This window comes from Manis javanica, chromosome 1, assembly GCF_040802235.1.
Source record: "Manis javanica isolate MJ-LG chromosome 1, MJ_LKY, whole genome shotgun sequence".
Lineage (NCBI taxonomy): Eukaryota > Metazoa > Chordata > Mammalia > Pholidota > Manidae > Manis > Manis javanica.
In genome coordinates, this window is record NC_133156.1 from 174,746,835 (window position 1) to 174,760,780 (window position 13,946).

The window sequence follows — 13,946 nt, forward strand, 5'->3', positions numbered from 1 at the left end:
TTTTCTTCTAGTTTTATGGCTTCAGGTCTCATATTTAGATCTTTAATCCATTTTGAGGAGTTTATTTGTGTAGATGACATAAGACTGGTCCAGTTCATTCTTTTGCATATAGCTATCCAGATTTCCCAGCACCACTTATTGAAGAGACTGTCTTTTCCCCATTAGATATTCTTGCCTTATTTGTCATGTGTTAATTGACCATACAGGTTTTTGGTTTATTTCTGGGCTCTATTCTGTTCCCTTGCTCTATGTATCTGTTCTTGTGCCAAGACCATACTGTTTTGATTACTGTAGCTTTGTAATATGGTTTGAAATCAGGGAGCTTGATACTCCTAGCTTTGTTCTTTCTCACAATTGCTTTGGTTTTTATGGGTGGGTGGGTGGGTGGTCTTTCACAGTTCCATATGAATTTTATGAATATTTGGTATAGTCTTTTTTTAAACATTTTTAACCAATTTATAAGAAGATGCTCTAATCTTTTATTATTCATTTAAAGAAAGAAAACATTCTTCAGAAGTCAAGATTAAATGTGTTTATTTTGAGTTAGTGGATACAATGGCATATTAGATATCAGCACTCCAAGCTACACCTATGTATTTGCCTCTAAACCTTCACACATTGTCAGCTTCCATTCCTCTAACATTTCACCAATGGACCACCTATTTCTAGCAAACTCATAGTTGAAAAAAAAAGGCAGGCTTGATCACCATATTGTGCTTCCAGTGCCCCACAGAAGATAACTGTCTTAAATAAATGTTTGCTGTTTTCAGTAAAGGGGGAAAAATTGATAGCATGAGCACTAGTAATGGCACTACCAGAAGAAAAAGAACAGAATACAGATTAAAAGAAGCATTTTGGCTGGATGAGTTAGTTTCCGCTTAGTAAAAAAATCCACATAATATTATTGATAAGACTTCAAAGTTAAATTGTTCAATTTGTGGGCCACACACTTAAGCGTATTGGCTAGTACATTTTTGCACTGAAACAGAAGCAATACAAGCTTTATGTTCTACCATTACACTTCCAGATTTTTCACTTATTGATATACCTGCCAACTTAGTGATTCTTGCATGCATTAGAGTTTGCTTTTGTAGAGTTATTTTCCCCAACCCTCCCACTCCCATAAACATTGTGATGTGAACCCTTTGTCCAATTTTGTGAGAATGTTGCAAAGGACAGCTCTGTGCGACCTCAGGACAGGAATTCCCTGTCTTCTCCCTGGGCTACTGATGGATCAGTAGTGTTGATTGCACCTCATCTTACATGCAAACAGACACTGCTCCCTTAATTTCCCCATGCCAGAGGCATATGAGTTGGCAGGTATGCATACAAAACTGGAATTAAAAAGAAAAGGAAAGGAAAAAAAGAAAGAAAAAGCTTTCTTGTTAAAGCCTATCATCCTAGAAGGAATCCATTGCTTTGAATTCACTTAAAGCCTGTACAGGCGAAATGTGTTTCTTCTGAGAACCTCGTCTAATGCGCGTCTGGAATTCTTCAGGCTTTTCTCTCTTCACAAGGGGCTTCTTCTCTGGAGCCTTCATCTTCCAAGATACAACAGGGGAGTTGACAGCTGCTGTCCCATAGACCTTCTGGTATTTGGTTGAGGCCACATAGGATGCTTTCACCGTAAGGACAACAGCATTCATTAGGTTTTTAGCTGCCTGAATAAGTGAGGTGGCGCTGTCCAGCTAGAGCAGGAGGAAAATAATGAGATGCATGGGGTTAGCCACAGGACATATGCACAAGATGGTGAAGCAATTTCAGTTAAAACAGTGTGCTTGTGCAAGTATATAGTATTACATTATATAATAATTTGATTTTTTTGGTAATATTGGACTGCTATAATGTAGTAATTGGCCTGCCATAAAGCAGTCACCTATCCTCTATCCTTAATACCAAGGTAAGAAGGAAAAAGGATGCTCTGTGATGCCTCGCTTTCTAAAATCTCAATACTATGAAATATAAAGCCCTCTGTTAACATGTAAGAATTCCAAAGTAACAAAAGTTTTCCAAAGTGGAACATCTGATGTTATTACTTTAGGCTGCTTGGTAATGGTGACAATTACTCAAATATTTTAAAAAGCATTTGGCAGGCACTGTAGAATAAAAAGGCATATGGGGTTACATCTCAATTTTGTGCACCCCCCAAGCCGCCCCCACCACAAGTAGAAGTATCTATAGACCATTTCTTCATCCTGAGCTGAGGATACAGTGGCATATTAGATACCAGCACTCCAAGCTAGACCTATGTATTTGCCATCTATGATACCAGCAGTAGGCAGAGAACATGCCCATGGTGTGCTGGCTTTTACTTAGGTGTCGAATATCTGTTTGTTCCTATATCTTTAATATACCCCTGATAAAAAATAATAATTATGTCAGGCTCTTGTAGGTCAGAGAATATCCAGTAAGATCCCCATTTCCATGTGTTTCAGTGCTTCATATTTCCTCGTTTAACTCACACCCACCCTGTGAAGTAGGTATTAGTGTCATTTCATTTAACGAGAAGAGAGCTGGTGCAGGAGGAGGTCCAGAAACATCCACAGGTTTACACAGCTTAAGTAATGAGACCCTTAAAGAGCATACTGTACTGCCACCCAGTTAGGAAGGATATCTTTTAAAACGCTATGACAAGTCACAATGTAGGGCAGAGTATGTTTAGAAGCTCATCCCCAGACTCTCAGTTCAAGGGATTTTTTTGGGTCACTTCTTTTTTGATTTAACCAATTAGTGTGGTAAATGCCATGCGATGTCTGTTTCATTCCCTTCCTCACTTCCTGGGCCACAGATGCTAGAAATGGTCAAAAGTACATTTCTGACATCCTTTCAGCCAGAATTCTACATGGGACCTAATGAGGAAAGAAGCACCAGCTGGACTGGAAATATTACTCTAGCCTGAGGGATGCGTGAACATTGTTGGTTCATCAAACATCTTGTAATACCAACTAAGGAAACAAATCCATTACAGTTAAATGAGGGACATAAGGATGTTCCTAAGTAATGTTGTTCCCAGTTGCTGAGATTGTTTACTGTACGACCTTATTGGTGGGCTATAGGTGCTTTCACAAAGGGGCGTTAGGCATGTGCCCTCCTGAATGTGAGGTGATTCGCAAAGTGTGTAAGCTGAAGGACCCCAAACACTTTGGCTAGCCTGTGATGTGAGCGGCACTCATTGTAGCCTCTTCCTTTCTGGTGACCAAATATCACATCCCAAGCAGTGACTGGGCACATCAGAAGTTATTCCAAGGCCTCTGTGATGCTCTTGCTCACTCTCTATGCTGTATCCTTTATTAAAGCTAAGTAAATATTCCACTAGTTTTTAAAAAAATCCATAACAAATGAGTTCACTTCCTCTATCACCAGAAAAGCCCACAAAGTTAGATTATTAGTGAAAAACTAACAATGGAAGATGTTTTCTGTGTATAATTTCTACGTATAAAATTGTAATACCATAAAATTGAGGTTTCACCATTAAAAAAAATAATAAAGGTCAGTATTACATTGACCTAACAATAATAGAGATTTATGGGTTAGATGATTCAGCAAGTATATAATTGCATTTTGAGTTAAATCAACCAGATTGAGTAACTACTTCACCACTTCTAGTACACTGTATGAGGAACACATATACCAAAGTCATAGCTGAACCCACAAGTTTCTAAGGCCAGCTAAGGAAAAGTAAATTCTAGATTATTCACATTAATAGAAGAGAAGGCCAAGCATGGATTAGCACAGTGATTCTCAAAGCATTGTCTCTGAACCAGCTCTTTCAGTATCACCTGGAGACCTATTAGAAATGCAGTTTCTCAAGCCAGCCCCAAACTTTTTGAATCAAAAATTTACAGTCCAGGGGATTCTGATGCAGGCCATAGCTTGAGAACCACTGGATTAATGAAACTCAGGGACTACCTGAAGGCTTATTTTATCCAGTGATTTCAGGACTCCCACTATGCACAAGTTTGGTAACTTGTGTTACCTGACTGAATTTTACTTTTTTATCTTTGCTGTTATACCCCCAATAAAAGTGTGAATAATGAAGGAAAATGATAAGACAGCAAAATGTTGGGGCAATTAGGAGATCAGTCATGGTTCATGGTTTCTTTAGGAGTTTGATACAATACCCTTTGGCCAACTGACAGTTCCCTGTAAGTCTGTCAGGTTTCAAAAATGAATAACATTCACAAAGTTAGTTAATTCTGTTGTGTCCTCTGGGTAAAATGATATTATATCAGGGACAGTTCTGTTGATGTGCTTCAGGGAAGGAGAATTAGTAGAAGTAGAAGAATAAGACAAGATATGTCTGTTGTATTATTAAGTTGAGTGGATCTGAAGAGAGGGACTACAAGTAATTTGGAGATTTTTACCACATATCCCATTTTCAGATAGATGGTGTCTAATTCTGCAGCAAAAATATGATAGTCTGTCTCTTCTTCACAACCCCTTTGCTCTCCCAGCCTGAGGCAGGAACCCTGTGAACAAACCTAACACATCGGTTGAAAGTGAGACAGCTTTGAGGTATAGAAAAAACCCAGTGATTTTATTTGAGTCACCCGGAAGGGCAGATTTGAATTCGTGGCAAGGATAAAGCAAGGAGGTAAAGGGCCTGGTCAGCTAAACCTGAACAAATATATTCCCGGACAATAAGCCCAAACTACAGTTATTATGAAATTGGACTTTTTCTTAAAATGAAATTTCCAAAGGATAAATTTGGTCATTTTTCTTATACCCATTTTAGCAGCACAATCAGAATTTATTTCAAAATGGCTTACTTTATGCTTGTCCAGAATAGCACTGGGACCTGGTTTCCGAATGGGTATGTTTTGTTAAAAATCACTTTACATTGAAACTATGGGGCAAGAATTTTTTTTTTTAATACAGGCTTAGGAAAACATTGCTTATTTAACATAAGTGCATTCTATTCTGTGATTTATACTGCGACTACATTTTCAAATTAGATATGTAAATATATATGTTATTAGCTAATGAAAACATTAATGGAGCACTCACTAGGTCTTGGCATTGCTTTAGCGCTTGTAATGGACATGCATGGCTTAAATTTCAAAAGTCCTTGAAGGAGGAAGTATCATTATCCCCATTTTACAGGTGAGGACAGTGAAGCTTAGGTAATGTAACTTGCACCTGCAGTAACTGGCAAACGAGGGATAGGAACCATCTCTCTCTCTCTCTCAAGCCCATCCTCTGAACCACCACACTGCCCTACTTCTCTGAAGCATCAGTTAATCTCTGGAGTCTAATTTTTCAGTGGCTATCTTCATTCCAAATGTATGTGTTTCAGTTAACTCTGTCTGGGTGGAAGCTTCTCCTTTAAAACTGGACTAAGTCTGGTGAGAGCCTCCATCTCACCTGGTCTGATTCTTAGTCCCGTCCTCGGACCCTACATTCTTCCTATCTAGATGTTCTGGCCTTGGGTGTGCTCAGCCCTTCTCTGTCCTTTTACCTACCTTCCTGCCCAGGCTTCATGCTCACGACAGCAGCACCTGGAGTCTGATCCCTGCAGATTTCCTTTGTACGAATTCAGTTTCTCTGAAGCGCATTCACTACACAGCTGTAACAACTGGGCGCACCCTGGGAGGGGCTCAGCTCTCATGAGTGCCCTCAGCGTTTATCAGGCTTGGTCTTGGAAGCTTCAGAGGACCACTCCTCAAGCTGGCTAGCATGTACACTGACTGGACCCTCCAGCCCAGAGAGATTGCTACCTTTTCATTAGTACTGTATTGTGTCCCATTCAGTTCCTGTATCTAGTCTAAGAGAATCAGCTAATTTTTGGTTAACTTAAAAAATAAGAGCCTGCTTTCAGCAAATGCGACTGTGAGCCGGTCTCTGGCTATCGCTCTGTGAGTTTCCTCACGCTCCAATCTCACAACAACCCCCGAGACAGTTAATGCTGCTATGCTCAGCTGGGACTTAGAGGGGTCATATAGCTTCTCCCTTCACATTGGAGGCAAGTAGCAAGCCAAGATTTGAGCCCAGGCAGCCTAACTCCAGGTCTGACGCACTAACCATTGTCTGATCTGCTTCCCAGTGCCACGCATGGCAGATGAATCCACAGTCCAGAAATCTACGAAACTGTGCCAGACTAATTTCCCCTATTCGGTGTCATAGGTGTCTGCTGTGCCTAACCACAGAAATTACGTTTCTCTTAATTCTGTCACTATGTTTTAAAATAGCGAATTACTATTTTAAAAAGGCAACAGATGTTTCCTCACATCTTGTTCTGTTGCAGTCTATGAAAAGCAAATAAGGGCTAGAAGCTGTTTTACAGCCATTTCTACAGGGTTTTTCTGGCTCTTTTTCTGCCTCTACTATTCCCATTCTTTTCCTCTTTAAATCCACTCAACTTCTGATAGATTTATCTTTGCCTACACTACCCTTGTTTTGTATTTTGAAGGGAAAGAAATTCTAAAGGGAAGACTTTCTGGAGTTGATTCTTCCACTAATCGATATTTGTGCTGTCTTATTCCTTACATCAAAGATGAAGATTGTTGGGAGAAGTGCCTAAAATGGCTCTTACAATTTACATGATCATCTGAAGGTTTCTGAAACCCTATGTCATACGTTTCATGCCATTTCATCAACTCAGCATCTACCTTGGAAGAGATGCTCAGTTGCAGTAGTGACAGCATTTGACACAGTGACTTTGCCCTCACAAATGAATAGGCAGCTACGTTTCTTGAAATGCTGAATTCTCGTTTTCTCTCTGCCCTTCAGTGTTATCCCTCCATCTTTCTACCTACACATTTATTCATCCAAGAATTTCTTCAGGCATTATGTATCTATTTTGTGCCAACCTCCATGCTTAAATGTTGGATCTACAAGCATAGACATATAAACTAAAAGGTTTAGTGCTGAAGGAACAGGAAGAATAAGGAACAGGGAGACTAGGGATCTACCTTGAGTCAGCTTGGAGGAGAGTGGGAGACTGCACAGTAGGCATGAGTCAGCTTGGAGGAGAGTGGGATAAGAAAGTGCACAGTAGGCATGAGCGCCAAGCTCACTTCAGCGGATGAAATAGGAGGTTGCTGGTGCTTCATGGTTGAGTGATGGACAACTCTCAAATTCCTAGCTTGAACGGTCGGGTATATACTAGTGTTCTTAACCCAGATGACAGAAGTAAGAGGGAAATTGAGGTCTGTGGGTTACATGTAGGTAGAGTTATCAGAGGGACAGTTGAAATTATGGGACTGAAATTTAGGGAGCTAGATGTAAGAAACTACATGTTTTGGTTGTCTTCTTAGTTGTTTTATGAACAGTGTTCTACATATTATCAGCATATAATCTGTCAATTTCTGACTTCTTCCCTTCATGTTCCATACTTAGTGTTACTACAAAGAGAGATGATAGAATGCTGAAGGAATTATTAAATCCATATTCTTTCCTCAGGTGAAAAATTCCAATAAATCTAAAAGTTTTCTCAGCATTTTATTTCAAAATCAATATTCTTTTAATAATCTAAGGCATAACATCATCAAGAAATATGTCAAGTATTCCCTTGACAGCCAAGGATACTTTCTGTTAGGTAATTAGTAACCCTTCACCCTTGATAATAAGGGTGAACTTCCTGCAGTCAACCATCAATAAGACAAATGCAGTTTAGATTTAACAGCTGCCTGAAAAGAAAAAAAAATGCAACGCATGCACCATAGCGCTGTAAAAAGTGCAAAGTAATGTAAAAGGTGGAGGGAAGTGCATTGGGTTAACTACGTATGACAGTAAACATCTTAGGATCATGACCTGTGAGGGATGGTCACACAAGAGAATTAGGATTTGATTGTGTTCTACTTTAATCCATTTAAAATATGGATATAGAGCTACAACCTGGAAATAAATGTTTTCCAGTTAGCTGATTATCTGTTACCAAAAAATATTGAACCATAAATGGCAGGTCATGGAAATTCCAAGTACAAAACAATCTGTCCTTGGGCTAAAATAATACAAATGTCATGGGACTACTGGCTTTCCATTTGAAGGTGATTTTGAAATGTAAAAACTGAGACACTTGCTTTGGTTACCCCAAAAAGCTCAGAAGTGCTTGAGGGAAACCAGTCCCATGTAGGCCTAATTTATCTTAGTTTTGTCAAGTGAGAGATGATAGCAGTAATGATTTTGAGAATGCTAAAACGCTTCTGCAAAATGGGTAGAGCTCATTTTAGCCAATAACAAGATCTTTCAGTAGGCATGACTTAGTGTGTAACACATAAGAAGTATTTTAAGGGGGCTGTGCCAAATATGCTCAGGCCTGGGGTGGTGTTTGTGGGGAAGTGGTTTTGATTAGAGAAATGACAATAAATTGAAAGTGAACGCCTTGAGACAACTAGAATCTTTCCAGTGCAGCTGGTCATTTACATATATTTAAACAGTTATCACCTCCCCAAAAAGGAGTCACAAATTGCTTGCGGGAAAAGAGAAAAGCAAAAAAGTATTGGCTGTAAGTTAGCTTTGCTGTTAATGAATGGGAGGTTAGAAACCCACAGCATTCGAGCCTATTATCCACCAAGAACATTTCATGTTTAAAAAAACCCATGAGTCTTTGAAGAGATCTCCTTAGAAACTGTGATACATTTCAAATATCTTGAAATATCTGTCTACTTTTGTTCCAGGGTCTGTAACGCTTTTTAAAAACCCTAACAAGTCTAGGGTAATAAATAACACAAACAAAGCCGTGGTGGAAAGGTTCAGCAAAATAGGATCTTTCCACACTTCATGGATGTTTATACGCTTGCAAAAAAAGAACAGTTCCTTTGTGCCAAGCCCTCATTTCAGTGTTCTAGGCCACTCACTCTTCCTCATCAACTTAGCAAGGCTGGGTTCCTTCTTGTTAGCAAGTGGTGAACATTTGTTAAGACAGTGAGTTCCCACTCACTTCTGTGGGGGCTGTGCCAGGCATTATTAATCAATAATGGCAGACTTTGTTCCCTCAGAATCTGCTGAGTGGCCTGGGAAAGGAAACTTTACCTGCGTCCTCCAAGAGGTCCCATTTTGACAGATGTGTCAAAAGCATCTTGTTATAGATTATAACAATTTCATCATCTGCTGTATTTCTATATTTAACTCAACTACTTTTGTTTGTGTTAGTACCAATCAGACCACTGACATATTTTTGTCTAAATGATGCTGCACTTTCTGTCGTTTTTTCCCCTAGCTAATTTTTAGGGACAAATTGTGTGCTTTGTACTGACACTGTAGTATGAGTTGCTAATTAATGAAATCATTAAACAGAAGACATAAGTATTATCAGAAGTGCAAAGTGCTCTGGAGATGATTTTAAATCAGGTGATAAAAGCTGAATATATTAGCAAGTATGGTGTCTGAAGCAAAATGACTATCAGAGGTATGCTGCAATTATTGCCAAAAAAGGGGGGAAAACTGCATTAATGTCTTAATATTAGAACATGTACTGATCCTTCATAACTGATAGCTAAAATACTCAAATAAATCCTGAAGTATTAGCTTAATCCCATAGGTATTCCCATTTGATTATGGGATCTTGAAAAGCAAATGTTTTATGACTTTAAGTAGTAGATCAATCAAGAAAGAAGGAAGAGAGGTTTGTTTTTTCTGCAGGGCTTTCCTGAATGATGGCAGGGAGTAGCTGGTGCTCTACCAGCACTGAAGGCCAGTTGTCAGGAAATCTGTACATAATGGCTCAAGAGCATGTTGGCAAAGGTGTGAGCAGAGAAGCCCTACAAGCTCAGACTAAGAAAAATAAATCTTCACAGTGTTGCAGAGAAATTTACCAATTGGCTTGCAGGTAACTTTCTCAACGGGACATATTTGTATCTTTGTTTTTAATTCATTTAGGTAGGTAGTAGTGCTTCATAGGCAGCCAGTCTGCTGATTAACTGTCTTCATTTGCATTTTTTCAATTATAGGTAAGTAAACCTTGGGGACTCCCATGAAGGCTTAATTACAGTCAACAAATTTCCTAACTATGGCTTAGAGCCATTTTTTCCTCACCATTAAAGGCAGAGCAGTTTTTGCTCAACCTAAAACAAGGCATTCTTGCTAGCCTTGGAGTCCCTGGGAGAACTCAGAATGTTGAGAGGGAAGGGCCCTTAGAAATACAGATGTCTCTGTTCACCTAGGAGTCCCTACCTCTTTTTTCCACATTTTTTTCTTCTAACTCTTCTTCAGGACCTTCTGGCCCAGAGGCAGCCTCTGGATTTTTCCCATGTAACAACAGAACAAGTCCTAATGGGTTTGTAGGCACCCACCATAATTGGGAGATAATCCTTGGTAAACAGACAATCTTTATGTCACATAAATATGCCACACATTGTTCATCTTGGTCATGAACATCAGCATGTCTTTACCAAAGGGCTCAAGTTCATCTTTCAGGAGTCAGCTAGATTTCTTCCTCCCTAAGCAGTATCATGACTCAGAGACAGATCCAAGACAAACCACTGTTCTAAGAGAAATAAGTCATAAAATTGATGAAAGAGCTACTACACTACTGGACCCCATACTATCGGAAGTGCCTAATTCGTACAAACATGGTATTTGCTGATAAGTGAAGAAAAGCTATTAAACATCTTACAAAATGGCTCCTAGGCTGCAGAAGAGTGGACAACAGGTTTGGGTGCTGGTTGGTAGAGGACTGTGCTTGGAAAGGGAGCATAATCTGAGGGCCCTGGGTTATTCATTTCCACCCTTTCCCCTCTCTTCATATTCAAGCACTAAGAATTGTATCATATAGTATTATTAATATGTTGAAGGAAAACTATCAGGCAGCCATGCCCCTCTCCTTATCAGGCGTGTGGAAGAAGCCTCTGTTGCTACCTAAGTCCTGGATAAAGAGAGGGGAAAATAGACCCCTTGGTCAGGGAGCGTCCACTGTCTTCCAGGTCCTGTGCAGTCCATGCTCTCCCTGTTGCTAACTCTCTACCCCTCTCCTGTTAGAACGAAGGAAAGCTTGGGAAATGGACTCAAAGCCCAAGTCCAGATCCTGGTTGGAATAATCACTGGCTATGTGATCCTGGGAGACATGCTTAACCTATCTCAAAATCTTTAAAGTAAAAATGAAAAAGCCCTTTCTAGGTTTATTAAGCAAAGCTAAGTGCCTGGCCCTTAATAAATCTTAAGCTTTTATTATTGCTGTGACCCATCTTTCCATAAATCCCCAATTTGAGACCCATCTTTCCATAAATCCCCAATTTGAGTCCAAAAAAGTTCTTTTCAAAACTATATTTCTAGCCCCTTCCCCCAAACCCATTATTTTGGACTCTTTCTAACCCTCTTATTGAAGTTACCACCACCTCAATGCATGAATATTACAGATCTTTTGGTGCTTTTCTCTTCCCCTTGGGAACTTCCCTGGGCCTTTATCCCTAACACATTAGAGCTGTGTCTTTCCTAGCACTACTGGATTCTTTATATGGAGGGACCATGATTCAGTGCAAAGGGGGCAGGTCCAAGACAGCAGCACAGGAAGGGTCTGGAGTCCAGCTCCTCCCATGTACACACTGAATCTACACTTACACAGGGGGAAATGGAGGCCAGAGGGAACACCTTCTGCACAACAAGGGGTAAAAAGACCACATAAAACATGTGGGGAGAAATGGAGACAAGGTAACAGAAGATACCCCACCCCCAGTGTGGGGTATCGGAGCACAAACTCTCCTGCCCTGGGGCACAGACAAAAAGCCACCAGCATTTGGGGGGGGTTAAGACCCAACCACCAAATGTTATGGGATCTAGAGGAACTGTCTCTGGAATGGAGGTAGCTGGTGAGTGCCATTGTTTATGTTCCCCCCACACACTGATTGTGCAGACAGTAGCAGCTCCAGACATGATGGAGGTGGCCTTCCAGCCCCCATTCAAACAATGTCAGAGATTCAGCAGATCTCCAAGGTGGCACAGAGCAATGAACACATGGATTCACCCTGTCTGCACCCCTTCCAACACCAGCGACCCTGCCAGTAATGGCCCTGGCTGGCAACCACACAGGAGAACCCTGGTCCACTATCAGCCATCCCAAAGCCCCAGGCACATGTAGTCTACCAAGGGGACATTCTTACACAAAGCCAACCCCTTTGAAGAGGTAGCCCTTTTGACTGATTCACAGAATCAAGCACAGAAAGTAAAAAATAAAATAAAATAAAAAAACAAATGAAATAGGAGTTAACCAATCTAGAGTTAAAAGCAATGGTTTTAAAGAAGTTCACTGGACTTGAGAGAAGTATGGATGAGCTCACAGAGGAGTTCAACAAACAAAAGGGAAAAAAAGAACCAGTCAGAGACACGAGAGGGAATCAACATCTGACTAGAGGAAGCAGAAGAGCAAATTAGCAACTTGGAAGATGAACAGCAAAAATCAAAGGAAATGAGGCTTGATTAAAGGAGTTCTGTGACAACATCAAACATCCTAATATTAGTATTATAGGAGTCTCAGAAGGAGTAGATCACTTAAAGAAACCCAAGGAAGGAAACAGACATCCAGGAAGCACACAGAGCCTCAAATAAGATGAACCTAAGCAGGGCCCCCACACCAAGACATATAATAATTAAAATGACAAAGAATCTTAAAACAGAGAAAAACAATGTGTTACCCACCAGGGAAACACCATGAAGCTTTCAGCTCATGAAACTCCACAGGCAAGAAGTGAGTGGCATGATATATTTAGAGAAAACCTACAAGCAACAACACTACCCAGCAAGGTTATCATTCATGATTGGCGAGAGAAAGAGCTTCTTGGAGAAACACAGGTTGAAGGAGTTTACTGCCACTAATCCAGCTTTATAAGAAATGCTAATGGGACTTTTTTAGGAGGGAAAGTAAAGGCCATAACTAGAAGCAAGAAACTTATGAAGAGGCAAATTTTCACAGGTAAAAGCCAACAGCAAATGTAGTAGGCCAATAACTTCACTATTTCTAAAAATTAGTCAAGGTAATCACTGAATAAAAGGTGTTAAAACATAGAGGAAAGGGAGTTAAAAATGAAGTGCTCTTAGAATTAGAATGCATTAGAACTTAAGCAACTATTAACTTAATATAGACTGCTAAAAATATATAAATATATACATAAAACCTACATGGTAACCAAAAACCTATAATAGATATCCAAAAAAGTAAAAATAATCCTAACATAGCAGTAAAAAATGTCATCACACACAAGGTAAGACATTAAGAAAAGCAACAAAACTACCAGAAGAAGTGTAACATAATGGCAATAAGAACATTTAAATGTAAATGGAAAAAATGTCCCAGTAAAAAGACATAGGGTGACTGAGTGGGTAAAAAGTCCCATCTATATGCTGTCTCAAGAGACTCACTTCTGATCTAAAGACACACATAGACTGAAACTGCAGGGATGTAAAGAGACCTGAAAAAACAGCTGTAGTACCAGTTCTTATATCAGACTAAATTGTTTTAATGTCTCAGACTGTAAAAATAATGATTAAGGGCTCAGTCCAGGAAGAGGATATAACAATCGTAAATATCTGTGAACCCAACAGAGGAATGCTAAATACATAGAGCAAATATTAACAGACATGGAGGGAGAAACTTTGACAACCCACTTACATCAATGGATAGATCACCCAAGACAAAATCAATGAGGAAATAGTGGCTTTACATGACATATTAGACCAGTGAACCTAATATATACAGAACATCATATCCCCAAACAGAAGAATACACATTCTTTTTAAGTACAGATGGAATATTCTGCAATATAGATCACACATTAGACCACCAAACAAGTCAATGAATTTAAGACTGAAATCATACCAAACATCTTTTCTGACTACAACAGCATGAAACCAGAAATCAATTACAGGAAAAAAAACTGGAAAAACACGAACATGGAGGTTAAACAGCATGCTACTAAAATTCCAGTGGGCCAACAAAGACAAAATAAAAAAAAATGCTTGGAGAGTAATACAGTGCAAAATCTTTGGGATGCAGCAAAAGCAGTTGTTATAAGAGG

General features: G+C 39.6%; 1 protein-coding gene across 7 annotated transcripts in view; it reads right to left on the reverse strand.

Moving 5' to 3' along the window:
- Positions 1 to 517: 517 nt before the first annotated feature.
- CTNNA2 (catenin alpha 2) overlaps positions 518 to 13,946 on the reverse strand; it is a 1,115,489-nt gene continuing 1,102,060 nt past the window's right edge. For all 7 annotated transcript variants that reach the window (XM_073241862.1, XM_073241858.1, XM_073241861.1 and 4 more), the window contains one exon: positions 518 to 1,688. In XM_073241862.1, coding sequence (XP_073097963.1) covers positions 1,401 to 1,688 — 288 coding nt within the window. In that variant the 3' untranslated portion in view covers positions 518 to 1,400. The remainder of the gene's footprint in view (positions 1,689 to 13,946) is intronic.